Here is a 25,704-nt window from a genome sequence, read left to right as displayed (position 1 = left end):
GGCAAGTCATTTAACTCCCCTCACACAGAGTACCCAGCTCATTCCATTTCTCTGAGCTAGGATGAGCTCCTAGAGACGGGGTTTATATGTGCAGACCAATGCATCTGCGAGACGGCTGGCAGCACAGGGTGCCATGGATGGTGCACCCTCATCCTGAGGTCATCTGCACAGCGAGAAATCATATTCAGGAACCAGATCCTTAAGTGAGGTACCTGGTTAAAGGGGGACTGCTCTGTTCTGGTTGTGTTGTGAGGTTCTGTTTAACAAACAAAAAGCCACAAAGTCTCAGGTAATTAGGTTGATATTTAATTACACGGAACCCGGGTTCTTACACAAGGCAGGAGATGGCAGCCAGCAGCTCCCCATAACCTTTCCAGCCTGGGTGACTGAGGCTAAGGAGATGGGGACACATGGGACACATGGGTGAGGTGGGGGCTCTGGCGCAGTGTGTCCTGCCCAAAGCTGAGGATAGTGGCCACTGGGGATCTGCTCCCTCGGCTGGCCCAGGTCTGCCATCACTCCATGAGGCAGAACTCTGACTCCTGCGGTCGCATGTTGGGTAACACATACAGAGCCACAGCCGCAATAGCCAAGAACACCATAGGCTTCCACATCCCAAACAAGTTCTGTGGGGACCAAAGACAAATGGTGAGTGCTCGGCCTTCTGAACCCTTCCCTAAGCCAGAGATTCCCCTGTCTACTGGCACTGGAGAGACATCAGGAACCTCATGGTCTGGTCTCTCTCACCTCCTGGGTAACTGCTGAAGACAATGTGGCCTTAGTTCTGGCAGTGTTAGACATCTGGAACAACGCCAGGTATATCACCTGAGGTGACTGCGTGTAGGCATGCCCAATGGAATGAGGAGAATACCAGTTCCTGTGTGTAGAAGCAAGCTCAGGAGGCAGACCAAAGAGTACCCAGATGGTCGCAGTGAGAAAGGATCAAGTGCTATGGCAAGAAAAAAAGAGGGTAAATGGAGGCCTTTGGGAAAAGCAGCAGTGCCTCATTGGCTTTATGCAGGAGAAGTGAACTCAGTCAAAAGGATAAAATGCAGGGGGAAGTAAAGAAAGCACACCATGGAGTACAGGCAAATATGAGGTTCTTAGGCAGCCGAAGCCTTTTGTGGAGAAGGACATTGGTTTGGGGAAACTCAAGGAAGCTGGTCACTGGTCTAGAAGGCAAATGCCAGGGTCCTTAAAACACCCCTGGTCACCAGGGTGTTGACTTCCAGAGCATGTGCCACTGTGCTAAGTCTTCTAGACTCTGCTGACCACAGCGAATCCTGCTGATTCGTGGGACAACAAAGCAGCATCATTTAGGGCACATGAAATCGTGGACAATACATACTTAGGAAAATAGTTCCTATTGTTACTACTTTTTTTTTTTTTTTTTTTACTGTATTACTTGAAAGACCAAATTTGGGTTTTGAGTCCTAAGCTATGGCATAATAATGGGGAGGATTTTAGGTAAGAGCAGAGTATAGCCCATTGATGCTCAGAATGCATTTGCTCAGAGAATAATGGAACTAAAAAGAGGATTTTAAGCCAGCTATAAAGAACAAAGATCTCCTACATTTGTAGAAGTAGTTACTAAATAGAGCAGCACAAATGAAATGGAAAGCACAATGCTGGAGATGGATATATAGAGTAATTTATGTAACAAAATAACTGGAAGGGCACTTGAGGGGCTCAGTCGGGTAAGTGTCCAACTTTGGATTTCAGTTCAGATCATGATCTTAGGGTCATGAGATCCAGCTCCATGTTGGGCTCCACACTGGGCATGGAGCCTGCTTGGGATTCTCTCTCTCCCTCTCCCTCTGGCCCTCCCCCTCCTCAAATAAAATTAAAATAAAATAAAATAAAATAAAATAAAATAAAATTTAATTTAAAAATAAAATAAAATGGAAGATAGAGCTGATCCATAAATGTGAACTAGTATTCTCTATACCAGAGATGCAAGTTCCAGACTGGCTGAGTGGAGGGCTGCTCCCAAAGGGTAAGTCACATCAGGCTCTCCTTTCAGACTGGGTTCCTAAGTTGGCAGACCAAGGAAATGTTTTTGGACTTTATCAAGACATCTGACAGACTTTCCATGATATCCTTGGAGAGGATGGGAGGAATTAAGAGTAGGGTACCAGCACAGTTTTCTGTGTGACCATTTAATAAGTGATCAGTGAGCTGGATAAAAGAGAGCCTGGAGAGACAACACTCTAGAGGCTCAGCCCTCATCTTTGATGATCATGAACAGGGCGCCTAGCTGGCTCAGTCAGAAGAGCAAGCAACTCTTGGTCTCGGGGTGGTGAGTTCAAGCCCTATGTGAGGTGTAGAGATTAAATAGATGAAACTTAAAAAAAAAATAATGCATAATATAAAGGTGGGCTGGTCACCTCTGAGGAGGATGCAAAGCTGGCAGAGAAATGGGTAATTTGAAACCACAAGGTCAAGATTAAAAAAAAGAAAAACACAAACCCAAACTCCACAAGTTACATCAATGGACTATACCTAATGGGAATGAATTAATAAATCTGCCTTGGATCAAAAAATCAACTGCAGGTAGAAAATGAGGAGAGGATGCTTAGCATATGCAATATGCAAAGAGGCTTTATAAACAATGCATGCCCTGAGTTAACAATGTGACATTAGTTGTCGGGAGCTAACACCATTGGAGGCTACATTAAGAGAAGTACGGGGTCTTCCTAATTACATGGAAGCAACCAAGGAAAACTGCTCAAAATGTGGAGAGATGGTAAGGAGGGAAGCAAGACTGGCATTTTAGCTGTTGCTAATATTAGTCCTTAGAATCCAACTCACAATTCAGTGGTGGTATTACTTGACCTCTCCATGCCTTGGTTTTATTATATGATAATAAAAGCTACCTCACTGGGTCGTTGCAAAGATTAAATGAGTTAACATACGTAAGGTGATAAGAACAGTGCCGATCACAATAGTATGTATAATGTAAGTATACACTCTTTTAAAATTATTTATGGGGTGTTTTATCATTTATGAAGCACTTTCATAAACATGAACTCCTGTGATCTTCACACAAGGAAGACAGGTTTGTTTGACCATCCTTTGCTGTCATCTCAGAAACGAATGTTCTCATTATACATTTTGCCCACTGGGACTAAAAGGAAGAGGCAGAGACAGACTGGGCCAGATTTTCTGACCACTGGTCAGCCACACTTTCTACAGGGCTACACTGCCTCAGCTCCTGGACTGGGAGCTGCAGAGCAAGAGGCACAGCCAGGCTCCCTAAGAGCGCCCTACCCAGGGTTCCTTCCTCTCATTCTGCATGGGCCTGGCCAAGCTGCAGAAAGGTTACATCCAAATGCTTTGGGTCTCCCCTAGGAACTGAGAAATCTGGATATGGACCGGAGAAGAACAAGTATAGGGAGACACTCTGTCACCAAAGGAGTAAGTAGAATGCCTTAGAGGGGAGAAAGGATGCAGAGGAAAACAAGTAAGGGGAAAAGGATGCTGGTGAGTCCTTACCAACACATGCTTCAGCTGCCACCCCAACCTGTGTGTTAAGCCAGCTACACTCCATTTGCAGGGGTGAGAAAGGAGGGCAGGGAGTGGGGTGGACAGGGGAGCAGGAGAAAGAAGCCAGAACAGGCCAGGAGAGAATAGTTTATGGGTTCCAAAGATAGGTGGAACCCTAGGGCTCTACCTTGGGCCCTCTAGACCACATTCTGCCTCCTAAATTTGGTATCCTGTTGACAGACCAGATTACATGGACCAAGGCCAAGTGGAAGGTGCCCAGAATATGTCAGCCTCGGTGCCCTGAGAACACTTGCAAATCGCTCTTTTCACAAGTACCTCATTCTCTCCAGAAAGCCTGGTTTGGGAAGCCAATTACAATAGAATCTGGACCCCAAAAGGGATAAACGGAGAACTATAAAATATTTCCTGGCATTCTTATTCTGATTTTTCCTAAGACCAGAAGTCCCAAACCAGAGAATTCCTTAGTAGAAAGAACACAATATGGTAGGGGTTTCTATTCCATTTTCACCACGTTTGAAGGACAAATTGAGGCTGCCCTCATACAAATGCCCCTGGGCAGAGGGATTAGGGTTGGGGTTGGGGGCTGGTCATGGCAGGCCAGAATTCCTCTCTCACCCAACAGGGGAGGCAGTAATGCCTTATTTTGCCGTCTTGGGTGGTGACAGTAGTGAGAGCTTGGTTCTGGGGCTAAACAGAGACAGCCTTGCCAACAGATGTCAGCTCACCAGAAGTGGTCAAGCGTTTCTCAAAGTAGCCACAGTGCTGGGAGCAGCCAAGGCTTTCCCAGCCAGAGGATAGAAACTCAAACTGTGTCAACAGTATGCATTCCAACTCACTATGTGTTAGGAAGACGTGCTCAGAGGTGTGGGCTCTGCAGTAGCCCGAGGAGAAGTCAGGGCTAAAACTCAGCCCTGCGTATCCTGCTGTCCGATGGCTAAAGCAAGAAGCAAGCAAACGAGAGAAAGGGGAAAGAGGAGAGGCCAGGGCAACCTGCACCCTCCCTCTACCCCTCGGAAGCAGAGGACTCAATACCAGTACCTGTGTTAGGACGACGTCTCAGCCCACCAGCACCAGAGCAAAGCCGATATGACCACCAGGCCTACAAGAGGCAAGGAGAAGATGGGGGGCTTGGGGGCAGGGGATGGCTGCAACATACCAAATGAGAAGGAAGCACAGGGAGAGGCCAGGAGATGGGGGGTGGTATAAAAAGACAGAAACATATGAATCCAATGGATAATGAAGATGAGAAAACAAAGGGAAAAGAGAAAGAGATTGAGAGGTTACACAACAGGCAGTGAGGGCAGCCATATCTCTCCCCTGGCCCGGGGCCTGGATCTTCCCACTGGCAGCCTGTGGAAGATGCAAACCTGAATGGGTTAAATCAGGCAGTGGGGCCACTCTCCTGGCTCACCATAACCCTCTCAAGCGGGGTGATCTGCACTAGACCATTCTTGTAGGACAGTGACTCTTGAAAAGGGATGCCCCGAGAGTAACGCTGGGCTCTCCGGATGAGGAGGACGTGTACTTCTCCAGGTCACTGGGTCTCCTGCCAGGCCACCAGTCCCTCCAGTAGCCCACTTGTTCTGGTTGCTCTCCACCAGGTCTCAGTGTTCTGGGCTCTGGTCCCGACGATCCCCTAGGAGTCTAATGCTGTTGTTGGGGGACAACATGCACTAGAACAGGCTAACAGTAGAGAAGTGCTAGTGCTTCGACTTGCAACAATCTTCCAGAGAGCAAGTGAATTCGCAGGCAGTGACACACATGCCATCAGAGCTGCCTGCAAAAGATTCGGGCCGCAGGGAGGCAAAGGGACACCTCCACGTGTAGACACAAGGAATGTGCTCAACTGTGAAGTTCAAGGATCAGACTGGCATTTAGAGATGCAGCACCCAAGGCAAGGAAAGCTAGGAGGCTCTGAGCCAACATGTGGTGGAATATGATGAATTTGAAGAAACTGGAACCCTGGGGAATGGGCTGTAGTTGATCCTACTTTTTACATCCTAAATAATGGTCCTCTGCCACAAGGTTAACAGAGAACTGCACACTAGATTTTTAGCCAGCGCTGCGGACGGAGTTGACTGGGACGTCCCACCACAAGAGACTTATTTCCTTCCCCTGTGTTTAGAGAGATGGAAAGAACCTGTCCTGTAAACTGAGGACTTATTCAGGAAGGACTCTTCAGGGAATCGGAGCCCCCAGATAACCTCAACTAGGGCAGGAAATCAGTTGGTTCGTACCTCTGCAGATGTACCAGTAGTTAAAATACAGAAATACTTTTGTACAGTTGGTAAACAACTCAGGATGCTCCCATACCAGCCTCTCAAGATCTAGCAACTAAAGGGTGAGGGCTCTGGTGGCTCCCCGGATGGGCCAATGGCCCTTGCAGACTAAAATACTCTACCGCTTCTGACCAGCCCCCATCCTCCTGCCCTGTAATACACAGAACCTGTAAGGCACAGCAGCCTCCCCACACCCCTGACAGCAACGACAAAGGTCAACCCAACAGGGCACCTCAGGGAAGCAGGACCAAGCCACTAATGCAGGCTGAGGGCCTGAAGCAGGCCTCACGTTGTCCTATCCTCAGTGCAGCGCCAGGTGAGGGGTGAAGAGCCCTCCTGACGTGAGGAACAAGGGCTACCACCCAAGTGAGAGGAGGTAGGATGGCAACAGCCCCACCCCGCTTCCCAGGAAAGGAGATCTCTGAGCCATAGGTCCACAGCACGTGGGCCTGAGCCCACCATCTCTCGTGGAGAGCCCACCTCCACCACTTCAGGCTCCATCTGCACTCTCCCCAAGTGCTGCGCCTCAGGCCTTGGCTGGCCTCTGCTCCTACAGACGTCCATCCTCAGGCTGGGTCACCCCTCCACACAAGGGCACCTGAGGGAGCACAGAGCCCACTTCCCACTCAATCCAGCCTTTGACCGTGGTTACCTTTTTGCTCTCAGAAAGCTTGAGGGGGTTGCTTTCCTCTGAAGCTTCGGGACAAGCATCATCAGTGCTCTCATCTTTGCTGTCTTCCTCCTTGCCCTCCTGTTTTTGGGACTCTTCATAAACCCCGTCCTCATCTTCTGTGGACTTCACCTCTGGAGGCTCTGACCTCACAGAAACCACTTCATTCCAGAGGACCTGCTTCATGTCCTTGATTTTTTCCTTCCCCTCCTCCATTTCTGTTAGATCACCTAAATCCGTGTGGCTGGCCTTGTAGTGCAGCACCACCTCCAGATTCTGTGGGTGGAGGCAGGGCAGGGTGGGGCTGCGGTTACCGCAAAGATGCCTACCTTTGGTGACAAAGCTGGACTATCTCAAGAGCACTTTGCTTCCCAGAGTGCTCCGAGTCTCTCCCTGAGCACAGAGCGGTGACAGTCACATCCAGCCTCTCTGGACCGACACAACCATCGCTGGCCATTTAAGATGGCTACCAGAGCTAGAATCTTGAGCTCTGACCCTCAGCTGCTGCCTCCCCCGCCCCGCCCGGGCCACCATGACTCCTACTTGACCCCACCCTCCTCTCGTCTTAGGACACAACTGCTTTGAATGAATTCCTTCTCTGCATCTATTTGGTCCCTCTCTTGGGCATGTAACCCAGGAAGAAAATTGGGCTGAGCTAATTGGAGCAGTTGTCCACCCTAGGGGATATGGTCCTTTGGGGCTGCACCACCAGGTATAAGTGATCTATGTTCCACTGCTTTTAAATACACAGGAAAGGGGAGTATGGAATTGCCACCAAGAGGGAAATACTCTGCTACAAGAGAGAGGCCAGAAGCTTCTCTACAAATACCTCACCTGGCCAAAATGGTGGCAGTGATGATTTTTCTTCCCAAGATCTCATCTGCCTTTCTGCTTATCTGGCTACTAAGGTTATTACTCACCTTTTCGTTCTCATAGCTGCCCTCAGAACAGTCGAGGCTTGGTATGGTCACCTTTTTATTTTTAACCCCATTGGCATTTTTGTTCATATTCTTATTGCCATTTTTCCCATTGGTTTCTTTGGTAACAGAGGACTTCTCTTTGAGCTGGCGGAGCTCTTCCTGGCAGCACTGCAGCTGCCCCTCCAGCTGCTCCTGCACTGCCAGAAGCCTGCCCTGCTCATCCATGCTCGCCTGGTACTGTAGCTGCAGCTCCCGCAGCTTAGTCTGCAGCTCTTTGATCTGCCGGGGTTGGGGGGCAGAGGGCCAGTCAGCCGCAGCCTGGCCTAGTCAGTCAGCTGGAGCCCTGCCTGGGGGTCACTCCCAGTGTGTGCCTTGCCAAGGCCCAAGGGGGAGTAGACGAGAGGAAATTTTAAACTGCAGGATACGAGTCTCTATTGCAGTTTCACAAATAGGCTCTGAATGAGGTACCTGACGGTTTACACCTAACGTGATCCAAAAAGGATGATTTAAGTTATGTTTTTACTGTGACCTGTCTGGGGAAGAACTATAGGGCTACCTTTTCTGAACCTCGGGGCTTTATTACAGATAATCTTTCTGATGGAAACTCTTACTTTGCCCAAGCTATTTCTCTATTAACTACCTAAGGAACCGTGTGGTCCACTCCTGAGAGCGTGCCTGGACTCCTACACCTCACCCTGGAAACATAGGCAAATTCCAATGCTGCTCTCTAATTTCTGGTTTTGTCTTTCCTGACTTCTGGCATCACTTCTGGTTGCCCTGGTAGGTACCAATACTAAGCAACCTAGGCCCACGTGCTGGCTGCTCTCTGAACTCTCCTGTGTGCACATGGTGAGCTCTGCTGGACTGTGGACTACTCCTGGGTTTAGAAAGACTGCCTTCTGTCCCATCCCTCACAGATGCACAGCACCCTTCTTGGCATAATGAGATCTGAAAGGAGGCAAGCCTCTGTCCTCAAGGTGCTCACAATCTAGCTGAAGAGACCCCAAATAACTAAAGGTGAAAAAATACAACTCCACAGAAGTGTTCTGGGACCTACAAAGGAGAGAGATGGTAAAAGGACAAAGAGAAAAGCTATTCAGAGTTTTGATGATGAGTAACTCTCAGCACAGTGAGCACTGAGCAGTGTCCATCAGGGCTGATGGGCTGCAGCTCCTGCTCTGCTCCTCTGACCAGGAAGGGGGCGACTATGCAGAGCAAGCAGTGAGCTCCCAGCCCTCTTTCCTCAGTCTCTCCAAAATGGCTGTGACCTATGACCTCCTCTGGCTCTAGGAATTCCTAGAAGAAACCTGGCCTCCTAGATAGCAGTTACCTCATTCTTGTCGTTTGGGGAGGCAGTGGGCTTCTCAAGGCTTTCTATGCACTCCTTGAATTCCTTTTCACAGGCGTCCAGCTCTTCCTTCAGCTCTTTCTGCCTGTCCAGCAGCTTTTTCATCTGCTCTTGCAGCCGATCATGTTCCTCCTGGCTGAGCTGGTACATGGCCTGCACCCCCTGCAGCTTGATCACCACCTTGGCAACCATGTCCTCACAGTGCTGCGGAGGGTGGAGGAGTAATGACCGCACCCAGGGGAGGACCTGCCCTCCGCCCCACTCTCTTTGCTAGGCCCTTACCTGGGTACAGAACAATGGCGGCAAGGATCTGAAGCTGCCCAGGGGCTAATTCTGTATTTCCTCCCATAAAGCACCATCGCTGTGATGGGAGCATCTCCATATTAGACAGGTGGAGTGCCTTGTTCATTTCCAGTGACCCAGCTCAGCCCTGACCCCGCTGCCCACCTCACTTCTTGCACCCTTCACTGGTGACTTATCTCTTAGTAAGACAAGAAACTTCTCTCCCTGGCTGACCTCTCCTTTGGCTACTTTTACCTCTGTATCTTCAGGCCCAGCAAGCTCATCGTCAGTGCTGCTGATGTAACTCTTGTAACAGGTGTCAGAACTACTACTGCTGCCGTAACTCTTCTTATAGGTAACGCTGCTGCTGCTGCTGCTGCAATAACTCTTCTCAAAGTTCTCATGGGCACTGGAGCCGCTGTCATAGCTCTTGAGAAAGCTCTCATTGCTGGCCTGAGTGCTCCCAAAACTCTTGTGATAGCTCTCACTGTCATCAATGCTACTATAACTCCGGCGACAGTTCTCGTTGACAGTCGCCATATCGCCGTAGGTCTTGTAGGACTCCAGGCTCATTTTTATGGAAGGGGACTGGCCCTGGAGCAGCTGCATTTCTTCCAGGCAGAGCTGTAGGTCGGCCTGCAGCCTCTTCCGCTCCTCGAGGAGCCTTCCCTGCTCCTGCTGCAGTAGCTCCTGCTCGGTCTGAGTCCCCTCATACAGCACCTGCAGAGCCTGAATCTGGGCGATGATCATCTTGGACTGCCGGGAGTGGGTGGGGAGACATTACTAACACTCCAGATACTGCCATCCTTCTAGCTGCACCCTTCCTGGGACAGATGTCTGAGATGCACTTCAGGGACCCGTACACCTACACTCATTTCACCATGGCCTAGGTCTTTAACAGCCTGCAGCTACTGGCACATGTCAGTTTCTCACACTGGGGATAATCTTCCCAGGGCAGATATTTTATGGTTCCCAGGCTCCCGTTCCTGCTGGTTTCTAAACTCTGGTACATCCGTCTCTCCATGCAGCAGAGCTGAGTGAGTATCAAGAACACTCTGCCTCCCTCCCCTCCCGTCTTCTCAGTCAGGATATACCCATTATATCCTAACCCTGGGGCTCAGTCCCCTCCCCTATTCCCAATTCTAAAATCAGCCCTGGCCTTGAATGTGAGCAATGTGAGCCTACAAGAATTCCTCCTTCAGAAGATGTGGACCTGGAATTAAGGTCTCACTACAAGTCCCTGTACCTCCCGTCCCAATTCTGAATCTGGCCTCTGGGCATGTTTCCCAGGCCCTCTGCGCCTGGCTTCTTGGCTGCTAATGCCCAGGGTGAGATCTGATCAGTTAAAGAAATAGTTATACCTGGTTCCTGGTCAGTGTTATCCATGCTGAAATCTGATGCCCTTGGAATCTGACCAAATCTGTTTGGACTTCTGCAATTTCCTGGTTCTCCCTATCTAGGCTAATATCTGAATGAATAGGGCTAGCCTAAATTGGAACTCTCTACCTGCTCTTCCCTGCTCACCCTGAGACCTCAGACCAAAGGCATCCCTTAATCCTGAAGAGACTTGTGCAGAAGTCTCCACCAGTGTGACCTCAGAGGCATGGCCCCTTCTTGGTGTTTGAGATGCATGGATTCTCTAGTCTAACCCCCATCACATGGCTCTTACTGCCACCAAAGTTCCAATGAAGATAATGTGGTCAGTACCAAGAATGCCACATGCTAGGAATTCTTCCCTTGGAAATGAATGGCCCCAGATTTGTGGCAGGTAGAACACCAAAAAGTGATAGATTTTGATCACTGGAAAGTATACTGCTCAATTATCAACCAGCTCATGAGAAAGGAATGACATGCTCAGAGTCAGTCCCAAGGAATCCAGACAAACACTAAATTGATACTTTAAATCTGGAAAATGATGTTGAAGGGGCTGCATCAAATTATCAAGTGATTAGATTCCTGGGTTACCCCCAGTTCTCAGTGTTCACAGCACTTCAACTGAGCATGTACCTGATTGAGGTCCTCAGGCCATAGCTAAAGCCACATCTTAATGAGCCTGTGGGTGGGCACGGCTGAAGGAGGGGGCCTCAGGCTCATTCTTACACTTGGCCAGACAGGCCTTCCTGACTTTGACCCTTCCATGGAGACCTCTTCCCTACCATGCTGCTGTCCCAGGAACTGTCTCCCCACCTCTTGTTCTGGTTACCTTGTTCTGACCACACTTGGAGGACTTAGGTGATTTGGAATCGTCGGGCTTCTCCAACACATCCCGGAAACGAGACTCTTTGAAATGATGCAGCTCCTCATGCAGCTCTGACTGTTCTTTGAGCACACACTCTTGATTCTGCACCAGTTTTTTCTGCTCTTCCTGCATACCTTGGTAGAGCAGCTGTAGTTCACACAGGTCTTGTAACTTTGTAAGTAGCTCCTGACTCTGTAAGGTGGAGTGGGAAGGAAGCAGGCAGGAACCGTGGTAGCTACATAGAAGACCCATGCCTCCTCCTTCCTGCTGGGGACCCTTCCCTTAGGAGTCTCTGGGTTGGCTCTGAACAGCCATCTGGGATGGGGTTGGTGTGGTGGGGGAGTGGTCCTTCTGTGGAGACCTGCTAGGTGAGTAGTCATGATCTCGTATGGTGCAGGCATTCTGTAGTTTACAAAGTTCTCTCAGAGTATATTTTATCCAGTTGGACTAAAAATCTAAGGAGAAAATGCTGGGCAGGTTCCAGAGTACAATATGTATTTTAAGATTTAAAACCTACTCAGCTATACTCAATTTTTTGGTTTGAAGAGTCAGTGACCAAAGTAAGCCATGGCTGACTGAGAAAAGGTTTGATCCCCACCCTGATCTTTTCCCCAAGTATAGTCACACCTCAGAAGCTTCTCGAAGCAGCTTCTCCCTAGTCAGCAGCCATTCCCTGGCTGGGGTTACCTTAGGGATGAGACCAGTTTTGGGCAGTGGGAACGTGAGCCTGTGCAGCTCTTCCTGCAGCTGCCCCTGCTCCTCCTGCATCCTCCTCTGATCCTCCAGGAGCTCACACTGCTCCATCTGCAGCTGCGCCATCTCCTTCTGGCTGGCCTTGTACTTTTCCTGCAATTCTGTGAGTCTGGACAGCAGTGTGTCACACTGTGGAGGGGGTGGTTACTCTGTGAGGCATTTCTCTGCACTGTCCAGCAAGCAGAGCCCTTCTGTGCTCTCCTGCATCTTGTGGTTCACCAGAGGCTCCCTCCCTGTATGGTCCCCTTGGACTGACAGTCCCAAGCCATGCTGCACCCGTGAGGGTTTAGACACCAAATGGGAAACCCCAGCAGGCTGCTCAGGACTGTCCGGTTATGCTGTAAATTTCGTCTTCTGGCCCCTTCTGAGAGCCCTGTGAAGGGAGTGTTAACAACACCCCTCCCTTCTCAGGTCCCCACCTTCCTTTCCTTTGGCCCTTCCCTTTGGTAAAGATCATTCTCCTGCCCTGCTGGGAGTTCTGGTTCCTGTCACTGTTACCAACCCCAGTTGGTTTTATACCTAATTATACTTCTTACCAATAAAAACTCCACCCGATTTGTCCCCATTTTTGTTTTCATTATCATTTTTTTAAATATCTAGAAAAATATGGGCTACTGCTGAATTTGGATTGAAAAGACTAAATTATCCCATGATTCCATGAAACCAAACCTTCTAATATCGAATTCATCTCAATGCTGTTTTAGGACAAGAGGAAAAGCTGGCTCTGTGTCAGCGAGCTGGCTCCCTCTCTGTAGTCTCTTCTACTAGGAGAGGAGAGGGTGAGCAAGTCATAGACACTCTGGCCTCTAGACTGAGTGGGAATGGAAGAAGAAAATGTGAACCTGGGCATAGAGAGGCAGGTGGACCATTGGGGTGGTCCAGATAAGCTCCCCATTCTGGGTCTTCCAAAGGCTTTTCCCTGGGGACACAGCCTGCTGCTGGCTGTGATAGGAGCCACTGAGTATTCCGGCAAAAGGTGACTTGCTCTACCATACTTTGAGAATCTCGTGCCTTTTCTCCATCATGTTTCAACATCTTCCATTTCCTATCAGTGATCAGGAGCTGAAAGTGCTCAACACAAGGTCTAAGGATAACTGATAATGACTTGCATTTTATACACTATGGAAAAAAAGAAAATAAGGAAAGCCTCACTTATCACTACCAGGATTTATTATTAAAAGCAAGTAAGAAGGGAATAGTATTCTGTTCAATTTAAAGAGGGTAAAACTCAAGCTTAGAGAACTTCTCTATTCTGAAGTCACAGAGGAAACCTTAGAAGAGCCTAGGTCCTTCTAATATCCAATCAGCACCCTGGTCTAGTTGCACAAGACCACATCACCTGACAAGAGCATCTGCAATCTGCCTGAGAAAACTGGACCTTCTCTTTCTAGGTCTAATGATAAAAGTTGCACATGTGGGCTTTTCTGTATGTTCTCTGCAAATTACAAGATATCACTATAAGTTCTAATAACAAGGTCTAAGTGTCTACACATATGGAATCACATGCAAAACCCTCAGGTGTTCAGACTGGATGCAGCTGCACTGATCCTATTAGGCCGTGGCTTGGGCTCAAAATCAAGATCAAGGCAAACTGTTTAAAAGTAAATAGCATGGGACTCTTCTTCTGTTTCCTGACTTGCACACCCAGCTGTGACTGGACGGACAGGGAGCTCATCAAGCCCCTTGGTTGGATGACTGCACCTGTTGCCCTTATACCTCCTTTTTCCAGAGGAAGTACCCAGGAGACCTCACCTCTCTTAATTACAATTACCTTATTAGCACATTTCCCTTTGTCTTCTGGGATGGACTGGGTGGTCTTGAGCTCCTTCAGCTCCTGCTGGCAAAGCAGGAGGTCCTGCTCGAGCTGATCATACATGTGCTTCTGCCGCTCCAGCTCTTCCTTGCTGGTCTGGTACAGCCGCTTCATCTCCTGAAGCTGGGCGTGCATCTCTGCGTTCTGGGGTAGGGGAGGCAGGCCCCACCATCATCCCAGAAGCCCTTGCAGCTGCACTCTCTCTTCACAGACAGGGACTAAGGGGTCCTACCTGGTCCTTTCCAGTCCCAATTTCATCCCAATGGGGGCTACCTGAGATGGACCAGACCCTAACAGGCTCGACGCAGGGGCCTTCTGGGGCTTCCCTTTTGGGCAGATGGGGAAGAAAAAGAGAGCTACCTTTTTACTGGCTGATTTTCTGATTTAAAATCAAAGGAAGCTGCGTGCATCATGACTCTGTGAAATCACCTTTCTACTAGGCACCTCTTTATCCCCCATACCAATGGCTATACTACAGAATGCCATGAGTGCCCCCTCCTCTTTGGTACTACTGCTTTCACAGAAGATTCCATCTGGCTATATTCTCCCTCACCTGGAGTTTCTTTTACCTTCTCACTGCTCTCCTGGAAGGAGGCCACGACGTTCTTGAGGCGCTGCACCTCCGCCTCATGGTACTGCAGGTCCCCGCACAGCTGTCGCTGCACTTCTAGCAGCTTATCCTTCTCGCACGTGATGTGCTGGTACTGAAGCTGCAACTTCTGTAGCCGGCACAGTAACTCCTGTGGTGGAGGGGGCTGTGGGCAGTACCTCTGGGGTCCTCAACCCGTTCACTCTTCTGCCTGAGTCACTCTCAGACACGGATGGTCTAAGACCTGACTTCTCCCTGCCCCTTGCTTACCAGTTGTCCTCTCGCCCAGCGCCGTGCTCAAGGGTGGCCGGAGATCCGTACCAGTGGTGCTGCGCATGTGGCAGCTGGACTTATTTTAACTCTGCTCTGATCCACCGTCCCCAAAACCTCTAAGCACCTCAGTTGCCCCTCACCTCCTTTTGTGGTTACCTTCTCGTTTGGGCTTTCTACGACTGTGGGTTTCAAGACTCTGAGCTGCCGGAGCTCAGACTGAAGCTGTAGTTGCACCTTCAAGAGCTCATTCTGCTCATCCTGGCTAGCATCGTACTTTTGCTGCAGGGCACAGAGTCTGGTCTTCAGCTCCTCGTTCTGTGGTGGGAGGACGTAGGTAGAACAGTTACTCTCAAGAGAAACAGCAGACCCCTCTACAGACCAGTTTGGGTCCTTTCCAGACGTAGACATCTTGAAGAGCTCCCACAGGTCTAAGGTTGGGTTTCTTCTCTGAGGCAGACATTCAGGAATGGCTACCATTTCTAGAACACAAAGCTATGTGACTTGTCCAACTGGTCTCCAGTAGACTGTACCCCTGGTCTCAGGGCAAGAATCAGCCAAGCACAGCCTTGCTCTGCGTTCATCCTTCCCTGATGCAGCAGCTTCACGGAGGCCCTTCCGCCCTCCCCATACTCCCTTCCCCCATCAGTGTTTACCTGGGTGACATTGGGAGAGGTCTGAAACCGAAGCACCTCATTCTGTGCACACTTAAGCTCTCTCTGCAGCCGCCTCTGCTCCTCCTCACTGGTCCGACGATGATGCTGTAGTTCTTGCAACTCACAACACAATTCCTTACACTGTGCAGGAGATGGAACAGAAAGGCTGATTGAGGATAGGTGCCACACACACTTCGAAACTAGACTTGGGGAAGAAAAAAAAAAAAAAAAGAATAGGCTTGGAAAGGATATGGCATTCCTTTTATTGGAATATTTCCATCGAGCAAGCAAACGAGAACCCAGAGTACTATCACCTGCCATAGTGTATGCCTCCTTTGTCAGCCCCGTATCTAAGGAGATGTTGCTACTGTAGGCCAGGAGAGGGTAAAAGAGAGACAGTGACGGTGCCTGCCTTCCCCTACCTTGTTCTGCATGTCATGCATCTGCTCTTCAGCTCCCAGAAGCTGTTGTCGCAACAAGTGAGTTTCAGGATCCGGTTCTAGAAAATCCATTTCTGAAGTCTGAGACTCTGCTGACATCATATTCTTTAGCGTTTGGGATTCCAGCCACTTTTCTGTTGCTCTTCGTGTCCTATAATCCAGAACCCCAGAACCATGTTTGGGAAAGTGCTCTGCCTGGCATCACCTGGTAAGGGTGCTTGGTCCTGATGTCTTTATTTTAGGCAAAGATGGTAAAGAGCCTTATATTGTGATTTGTCTTCCAAATAAACATGTCAAGAAGGTGAAGAAAAAGTCCCAGTACCTCAATCAAGGCATGCTTGGCTCTGGGAGACCTAACAATGCTAGTCTAGTTGGGCTCAAGGCTGGGCCTTGTATCCAGCCAGCTCTAATCTGGAGGGAGGTACTACACCATTTGACTGAATTCAGCCTGTGTGGACAAGAAAGGAATCACTGTGATCAACTCTAGGGCAGAGCAAACCAGACCCCAATCCCTAGAATGGAAGTAAACTAAATTTTAGAACTCCAGTCCTGAGACACTTGGCTCTCCATGTTTGCTTCTAAGTGGCATCTGTGGAAAAGACTGGCTGGGTAGAAGTAGAGGGACATTTATTAGCCTAGCATCTGCCTTCACTGGTTCTATTCAGAGAAAAGCCAAAAGCAGAGTCCTAAGAGTCCTCCTAGCCTGCTGGTTATACCTCTCACTCTCCAGATCCGCAAGCTGCCCCGTGAGGCTGCTGTTGCTCTCCTGCAGGGCCTGGTACTCCTCGTTCAGGAAGCGGTAGCGTTCTCGCAGTTGCTGCAATTCTTCTGCAGAGGACAAATGGAGACGTGTGAGATCCTGGGGAAGAAGCACTGGTAATCAGCCCCTAATTTTCCTGCTTAGAAATCAGATAGCAGAAAGCTGAATAGCTTCTCTTTTTCTAAAGACTGAAGAGACACCGCATGCAGTGGCTTAGAAGACAAAACCCCCCAAATTCCACACTGCTATGTGTCTTTATCCTCTTTCACATAGCTGCCTTTCTTCTCATCTGCCCAGATCTGCCCTGTGTACCCATCTTCAGAACCCCAACAGAGGAAGAGTCTTGAGATTTTAGGAGCTCGTGAAGGTTTTAATTGAGTTTCTGGGTTATTATATTTCAAGTTTCCATTGATGATTACCTTCCTATTACTCTTTTAGTACAAAAGCTGAGGGATGTGAAACTGCCGCGTCACACTGCCAGTCCTGGCCTTCTGGAGACAACCTGGGCATCCTGAACGTCCTTTTACTTACTTTATCACCACACCAAATACACTGGCCTGCATGTGGTCAAGAATTCATTCTGAAGATCTTTAATCAGCTGACAGAAGAGCCCATCCCCACCAGACCCACATATCACCTTCAATCATCAGCAGAGATCTGGTTGCAATGACCCAGCACATGTCCCTAAGTACCAGCTACTAATACTTTCTGGAGCTACAATCAAACAAACACCTCTATCTATTTTGTTTCTTCCTGATTAAGAATTATTTATCTTAGAATACCAATTCTACTGATATTTAAAGAATACTGACTTGCTCCAATTAGAACACAAGGTCTATCGTACCTGCTGTAAGAGTCAACACCCTGAAATTCACATCTAATGTTCCTTCTTTATTCCAACCAAAAGTTTTTGGAGTACTGCAGATTACCATGGAAGGAAGGAAGGAAACTAACCTTTAATATAAGCCAACCATGTGCTAAGCATTAGCACTTGATGGTTTCAGCCTTCCAGTTAGCTAGTCTGTGAGGACTTCAACATACTAGGCATTTCATTTAATCCCGAAAATAGTCCTGTAAGGTTTTCTTTCCCTTTTTTTTTAAATAAACTTTTAATTTTACAATAGCTTTAGAGTCACAGAAAAGTTGCAAAGATAGTGTAAAACTCCCTGGGAGAGCTCTCATCTCATTTCCCCTATTGTTAACTTCTTACCATGGGTACATTTGTCACAACTAAGGAATCAATATTCATACATTACTGTTAACTAAACTCAACATTTTATTCAGATTCCTCTCCATTTTCCCTAAGGTCCCTTCCTATTTCAGGATCCCCTCTGACTGTAAAGTTTTATTAACCAATTTTTACAGACACAGAAACTAAGAGAGAGACAATAACCAGGCCAAGTTCACCCCACTAATTAGCAGAACTGTGGTTCTGCACTCAGGTCTGTTTAACTTTGACCCAAGCTTTCCCACTGTGCTGGCCTCACTCTCCTGGCACCACCAGCCCAAATGCTCTTCTGAGAAACTTGTTACAGCTGGGAAAAAATCACAGTTCTTTGATTCCTTGTTGACTGCCTCTGCTTGACCTGGCCTAATACAGGGCCTCCCATTATACCCAAATCATAAATCTAGCCTCAGAATAAAGGCAAACTCTGATGTCATGAATCCTAGCAACTAGCTGGGAGACTCATTGTCTGAAAGCAGAGCTCTAAGCTTTTTAGTACTTCATGTATTACTGGAAATAACCTCTCTTCCTCTCCAGCTGTCTTGTGCTCTGATTTGTTGCCCCCTAAAGCTTCTACGTTGGAGAGGGCTCAAGGAGCCTAAGCATTAGCATCCTGGGACCTGGGAGCAGGACTGGAGCCCCCCCCACCCCCCGCCCATAACGCGCAGTCCAGGCAAACTGCCATGATGCCAGAGCTGCAGGAAGTTTCTCAAGGTGATCAACCCCTTATCCTGGAGACTTTCTCAGGAAGCGCTTTCCCATAGTTAAATCAACAAACGTCCAATGGCTCTCTGAGGAAGAATTCTCAGAATACACCTCCACAGTGTCATTTCTCATACCACCACTGACTGGTTATGTGACATCTAGATAAATTCTTCTCCCTTATGGTCTTGAATTAAACGTGGAGGTTTTTTCTAGAGGTTCCCAATTCATGATCTAAGACCACCTTCCACCATTTTCTTGGATACTAACTCCCTCTGCTCGGCTTTACTGGCAGGCCAGGAAGGGGGTTTGCCCTCTCATACCTTGCATCTCGGAGAAATCTGAAAGACTTAAACTATTGGATGGGTCAGAGCTCTTCATCTCCATTTCTGCACGGAGGGAGGTGATCTCCATTTCATACTCTCCCCGAATGCGCTCCATGTCATCGAGTTCATTCTGCATCCGGCAGAGATCCTCCTGCAGGGATGCTATGTCACTCTCATGTTCAGTCGCGGAATCCTCTGCTGCTTGCCGCAGATTATGGATCTCAGCCCGGGCCAAGTGCAACTCCTGTTCTATTTCCTTAAGTTCACTTTCTTTCTCACGCTCTAACAGGGAAATCTCCTCTCGTAGAGACCGCAACTCACCTGCAAAGCCCAGAGGTTGGGATGGTCAAGAGGATAAATGGACTTATCATGTTCTAGAAGCAGAAAGTTAAAGGCAGACTTATTTCTTATCTGGAAACTACTGGCAATCTAGTCTCTATCCCATCAGAGAAGTATAGCTTCATCTGCTATGGAATAAAGAGGACTCCATGTAGGAAGGTAGAGTAGAAAAGGAGATTCTGAGGCCTGGCACCAAAGCAACCCCTTAGGCTACTGCAAACAAAAAGTATTAAGTGCTCCTGTGTTGCAGATTAAAACTAATTTACAGTATTTTACTGATGCACCGAGTCTTTCCAAAAATTCCCTGACTAAAAAAAATTTGCACAGACTATTCTCATCTATTCAGTCTGGAAGCTTAGAAATTACAGAGCCTCACAGCTCCCACGAACTGCCTAGTACTGGCCCCTGATGTGTATTTAGAGTTCTCAGCTTAAGTGAAAATGTAGGCTCATCACATGATAACCAAACATGGTTATGTCCTTCACTTTCCTACTACATCCTTGACGTTAGGGTTTAACTTTCCTTTAGGGTCCCCTCTGGGGTCTGGCCCTTAAAAAAAAAAAAAAAAGGCTTCCTCAGATCCACTGGAGTATGGAGGAAGGTCCTCTTCATCCAAAAAAGTTCATAATTTGGGAGGGCAAAGGGGCAGGGTCCGCCCAGAATAGAGGGGCGGGGATTGCAAGCCCGAGGGGGAGGGGCTTGCCCGAAAACTGGGCGGGGCGGCCCCTGGTAGGGAGTTGGGGTGCCGGACCCGGATTCCAAAGAGCTAGCGCCGGTTGACAGTGGGTCTGGGGCTGTCCGAGTGAAGCCCAGGGCCCGGGAATCGGGCTGCGGGACAGAAGTGGGTTCTTACTCACTGGTTATGGCCTCCATCTCGTCGGGCCCCCCCCACCCCCGCAGGCGGTCTCCTTGGGGGGCCTCCCGCCGCCGGCCGGTCCCGGCCCCCGCGGGGCTGTGGCGGCCAGAACGGCCTCTCGACACCAGCTACCTCTGAGGTCGCGTGCGCCCCCTCTTGGCGGAAACGGGCAACGCGCGTGCACAAGGGCGGTCTCTATAGTTCACCCGGCAGGGTGCAGTTTGTGTGTCTTCACCAGACCCTCAGCCCCTCTCTTGCTTGAGACCTCATGCTTAGTAGAAACAACCCTACTTAGTAGAGAATCGCTCCTGAATTTCAGTTTTCCCAAGTAGTTGCCAACCTGCAACTCTACTGACTTCCCTCCTATTTGTAAGGAAGTATGTCCCTTCTCCAAGCAAAGAGGTCTTTTCCTCCTCTACAGGATTGCTTCCTTCATCATACAAACATGATCTAATGTAGTGAATCATATCTTAAACCCCCCCCCCAAAAAAAAACCTCTCCCTTGACTTCATTTCCTCTCCCCTTATTTCTCTGCTTCTCTTCAGAACATGTCTACTGTAACTAACTGTACTCACCTCCTCTATTTCAACTCCCCCTTCCTCTTTAATCCCAATCCAAACGGGCTTCTGTCCTCACTAAAATATCTCAGAGCCCTCCAAATAAGATGCAACAGGCATCTTATTTGATTTAACAACTTTTGACAGTTGATCATTATCTCTTTGAAGAAATTTCTGCTCTTGGCATCCAGAACATGAAATACTTTTGCCATTCCTCCTACCTTAGTCTCTTTTGTTCATATCTCCTCTACTGGACCTTTAAATACTGGAGTATCCCTGGGACTGGCCTTTTCCTCTTCTTATATCTCACCATGTGATTTCATGGTGATCTCTCAGGGATTCAAATGCCACCTAAATGCTAATGACTCCCAAACTTATATCTCCAGCCTTGATTTCTCCCCTGGTTCTAGATTCATATATCCAACTGCCCCCTTAACATAGTTATTTAGATGTTAACAGTCATTTCAAACTCAACACGTAAAAACATGTCTCCAGTGGTTCCTCTAGCCCTTAAACTTGTTCTTTACCAAGTCTTCCCCATCCCAATAAATGACAGCACTATCCATTCAGTTTCTCAAGGCAAAGTGATCTTTCATGTCTCTCCTATTCCCACCCCTCCCCCACTCTCCACCCCATCCAATTCATCAGAAATCCTGAGGGCCCCACCTTCAATATAAGACACTCCCATGTCTTTTTACTGTACTTAGAATAAAAACCAAACCTCCCAGCTGACCTATAAGGTCCTTTGTAATCCAGCCTCAGCCTGACCTCTCAGAACACTCTCTCTTACAAGGGTCCTCCGCATGCACTCTGCTTCAGCCACAATGGCTTTTGTTCTGTCCTTCAAACACATGAAGCTCATTCCCACCTCTGCGTTTTTGCATGTGCTATTCCTTCTGCCTGGTATGCTCTTCCCTCAGATCTTTCTCATTATTCAAGTCTTAGCTCAAATGTCATCTTCTCAAAGAGGACTTTTCTAACTGCCCTATCAAAAAAAAAAAAAAAAAATTCCATCTCACCACATCTCTCTATATCCTATTGTTATACTGTCTTCATAGCATTTATTGCCACTTGAACTTATATTGTTTATATTCTGCCTCTCCCCGTTAGAATGTACTCTTGATTAGGGCAGGGATCTGGTCTGTCTTCTTCATAGCTTGTCCTCCAAGTATATGGGCACTCAATAAATGAATGATAAACAAATAAATCAGCACCATTTTATGGATAAGGAACTGAGTCTCAGAGAGATAAAAGTGACTTGCCGAAGATTCTAAAGCATGTCAAGTGGCAGAGTTGGGCCCAAGAATCTAGGTGATCCGAAACAAATGCTCATTGTCTTCCCAGATGCAATGCATCTCCTGCCATTTCTCTCCCTCACCCTCTTCCCATTCATTGTCTACTTCTCCTGCATCTACCTTGGCTTACATTTTTCCCTTCTCTTTTCTCCCCTTTCTCTACCTTTGCTTGTTCCTCTCCAGGCCCAATACCCGGCCTTCCTTTTTTCTCCATTTATATTTTTCTTTTGGTTTGATCTCAGTTCTCCCTGGAGAGTCCCTGCTGTTTTCTAGGGCAGCTTCCCTAAACCTTCTGGAAGCCCATGGAAGTAACAAAAGCTGCCTCTTTTTTTGGTAGTACAGGGGAATGTGGGACACCTGCCTTGCTGCTTTCCAGAGACAAAGGGATGTGGGCGTTAGAAGAAAGAGATTTGGGGCCACAAGCTTGGTCCTAGGAAGCAAGAAAAGCGTTCTCATCTGCGTCCCTTAAAAGATGTAGAGTCCCCTCAGTCACTTCTCATTGGCTCATTGCTTTTCCCATGGTGCCCTTGTAGGGACAGGGAAAAGCAGTCTGGTTTGGAATTCAGCCCTGATTACCTACCCCATGACCCGAAGAACAAAGGGAAAGGGATATAGGTGTGAAGGGATGAGAGAAAAGGGAGAGTGTTAGCCAGAAAAAGAAGATGTGAAATGGTAGGGCAACAAAGGGCAGCGGAAGGCAGAAGAGCCAGGTAGAGATGCAAAGAAGAACAGAAATTAGGTAAAAAGGAGAATGGGGAGAGAAGGAGGAAAAGGTGAGAATAGTAAGGGGAAAATGAGGAGAAAGTACTGAATTAGTTTATATTTGTCTGCTATGCTACAGTCAAACCCTCAGGACAAAAGTACTTGGATGGCCACGTTCCATCCAGTCCAAGTGCTGGCAATTACCTTGGAGCTGCTGGATTTGCTTGGTGAACACCTCTGCCTGCTGGGCACTGGCCAGCCGTTCATCCTCCAGGAGTCCTGCAGTGAGAGAGGCAGCAGGCATGATCCTGGGATCCGGGGAGCCCAGACCCTCTGGCCCCCTCCCAGGCACTCACCCTGCAGCTCCAGGGAGTCATCCTCATGCTGCCCTGCCAGTTCCCGGGTCTCCTCCAGCTCTGCCACCAGCTGTAGCACCTGAGCCCGCAGCTCTTCCAGCTCTGTCTCTGTGAGGCTCAGACCCCGGTGCTTGCTAACAGACAGGGAGACCACACTGCCACCTTTCTGCACTTGCTCTTCCTCTTCTTCCACCTCTTCTTCTTCCTCTTCCTCCTCATAGAGAGCTGGGAGTAACACTTCCCCTAGGAGAGAAACCCATCCCACCAGGGGGTCAGAGGCAACTTCTTTTCCAGAGTCCTTCAAGGGCCCTTCTGCTCATTGTCCCAGGGCAGAGATGGTATAATAGTGCCACCTGGTGTCCCCCAAGGAGCCCCCTCGGCAGGACCTGCACTCGGTGATGAGTCCTCAGGTGTAAGGGTCAAGTTTGGAGGTAGCCCATCCCCACCCAGGCCCTTCCTGGACCAGTATTGTACCAGGTGGCCTCTTGCTACTGACTTCGGGCAAACTGAGCAGCTGGGTGCTGGTTAGCTATGTGAGCTTGCACAAGGATACATGCTTCTTGCAGTCCTGGTGGTCTCTGCATAGTGGGACAAGTACTCAAGAAAGGATTCAGATGCTGGCCGTGTCTTTAGGCCAAATGGGACAAGAGTTAAAGTCTGGGGTTTGTCCAAAGTTAAAAAATTATCCAGGTGGCTTGGAAGAAATTAGCTTTTCCAGAATAAGAAAGGGTTGCCTATCGGTAGTTAGAAAAAGAAAACATCTGAATGAAGTGATTTTAAATGTTTTACTGGACCAATACTGAGGCCCTTTCAAATGTATTCTATCACATGGCTGTTCTGAAATTTTCTGCAGAGTCCACTTCCTTTTCTCTGCTGTTAGGAGGCCTCTCCCTTCCTCAAGTGTTATGAGTTCCCTCCTCCTAACTTCCCTCCCCAAACCTGAAGGAAACTTCAGGTTTCAGTTCCAAGGCTGTACTTGTGTGTAAAAAAAAGCCTACCATTTTAATGCATCAGGAAACTGGGGTGCACTGGTCCCCAGCCTCTGGTTGGTGAGTACCCCCTCCTTTGCTGCAATGCAGTTCCTTGAAATAGCGACATTTTGTCAGGATACTGATTATTTGCTTTGTTTTACAATTCTGAATCCCTGGTCTCATGACAGCAGCCTAAGGTCCATCTGGGACCCCTTGTGTCATCTGTCCCCTTAAAGGAGCAGGGTTGCCCACACAGTGTGCGTGGAGACCTGGGAACACTTCACAGGGAGTCCTGGGAAACGGATCAGCATCCTTCCAGGAGTCTGGTGTTGGCAGCAACTGTCAAGTAACATGGGTGCGGTGGGGATACATGAGTGTTGGGAGGTTGGCCTTCTCACCTGCCCCCTCCCAGGCAATTCTTTCAGGCTGTAAGGGATCCTAAGAGAACCAAAGCCACAAAGGCTTACATTCAAAGTTAGTGGTGGTGGCACCAGAAGGACAATGCTCACTTCACATGCTCACTTCCCTGCTTTTCAAAAATATGAGACAGCTTGGGATCTGGGTCGGGTGGCAGTGAGAACAAACCCCCTGCTGAAAGGCTGCTTCAAAGCTCTGTCCAACGAGGCCTCTTTCTCTGTCTGGCAGCTCCCCCCGGGACACACAACCTGGTTAGCTGGTGATTAGGGCCCCAAAGGGAGGCACCCAGAACCTCCCTCAAAGCCTGAGCCCTGAGGAGGGGTAGATTTCAGACCTGAAGGGTAGAGGGGGCTCAGGTGAGCTACAGGAAGGGCTCTGTCCTGGCTGGGAGCTCTGGGGACCAGATGGGGTAAGGAGGAAGGAAGGGAAGTTGGCTGAGGGGAGAGAAAGAAAGCTCTTTGGGAAAACTCACCCTCCATAGCTTGCATCCCCCGCCGCTCCAGGGACCCCCAGCGTTGGCCTTTCTTCCTCTCACAACCCTCAGACGCTTCATAGGAGCCTAAAGTGGTCACTGTGGGTCCTGTGGGTAGGAAGAGAGGAGGCACGGTGGGCTACTAAGGGGGCTGGGGGCTGGGGTGCACAGGAGGGAGAGGGGGACGTGCCTTCTAGCCCTCTGGAGCCCCAGAGTTTTTAATCCAGGTGGAAGTGCTCGGCTCACGCGGCCCCGGCTGCGACTTTCCTCCCTCAGCCGCCCCTCGAGCTGGGCCTGCGGGGATCCCGCCCTGCGCTGCCCAACCTCCCCGGCATCCCCAGTTCCAGGCTCCTCTCCCAGCACAGTCTCTTTAGCTGTGAAGGGAGACGGGCGAGAGCCAGGGCAGAGAGGCTGAGAGGGTGAGGTGGTGCAAGGAGGGGAAGGAGGGGATGCGGGGCGGGGGGACGCGTGGGGCAAGGGGTTCCGGGCCGGGGCCGCTCCCCTCCGCTCCGTTCTCTGCCTGGACCCATCCACCCCATCCTCGCCCTGCGCTCGGAGCCTTCGGCCGGAGGGGGCGCAGGGTCTGGGGCCCAGGGCCGGACCGACGGGGTGGAGGGGTGCAGGGCGAGAGACCGCCAGGGGATGATGCGACCGGTGTGGGGAAGACCCAGCCCGGAAAGATGGAGACCGGGCCCGGGGTGAGGGGCAGGATGAGGGAGGAAGACAGGACGGAAAGGTGGGAGCGGCGGAGGGAGAGGGGGGAGAGCGAGGACGTGGGGGTCTGGAGGGAGGAGAGATGGAGAAGAGGAAGGAGTGGCGGCGGAGAGGTGAGGGAGGGGCGGCTCTGACCTGGGCCGGGGCAGCTCCAGCCCGCGGCGCCCGCGCCCGCCCCGGCGCCCGCCTCCATGGCCGCTCGCGCCGCCGCTGCCGTCGCCGCCCGGAGGAGACGCCGCAGCCGCC

General features: G+C 49.4%; 1 protein-coding gene across 6 annotated transcripts; it reads right to left on the bottom strand.

Moving 5' to 3' along the window:
- Positions 1-285: 285 nt before the first annotated feature.
- Positions 286-25,704, bottom strand: CCDC136 (coiled-coil domain containing 136). Of its 6 annotated transcripts, XM_077857271.1 has the most exons (18): positions 25,594-25,689; positions 24,745-24,852; positions 22,885-23,127; positions 22,733-22,807; positions 18,777-19,100; positions 16,483-16,594; positions 15,749-15,917; positions 15,327-15,467; positions 14,830-14,988; positions 14,381-14,551; positions 13,770-13,955; positions 11,933-12,127; positions 11,210-11,437; positions 9,262-9,762; positions 8,707-8,928; positions 7,377-7,655; positions 6,439-6,732; positions 286-626 (listed from the first exon to the last, which is right to left on the bottom strand). In XM_077857271.1, the coding sequence occupies exons 1-18, from the start codon at positions 25,649-25,651 to the stop codon at positions 516-518; spliced, it is 3,576 nt and encodes a 1,191-aa protein (XP_077713397.1). In that variant the 5' UTR covers positions 25,652-25,689; the 3' UTR covers positions 286-515. The 6 variants fall into 6 exon arrangements, with proteins under 6 accessions (XP_077713397.1, XP_077713398.1, XP_077713400.1 ...); XM_077857272.1 differs by lacking the exon at positions 7,377-7,655 and having other exon boundaries at positions 25,594-25,690; XM_077857274.1 differs by lacking the exons at positions 7,377-7,655; positions 8,707-8,928 and having other exon boundaries at positions 25,594-25,691.

The sequence above is a fragment of the Canis aureus genome, chromosome 18, assembly GCF_053574225.1.
Source record: "Canis aureus isolate CA01 chromosome 18, VMU_Caureus_v.1.0, whole genome shotgun sequence".
Lineage (NCBI taxonomy): Eukaryota > Metazoa > Chordata > Mammalia > Carnivora > Canidae > Canis > Canis aureus.
This window is presented reverse-complemented; position numbering and strand designations above follow the sequence as displayed.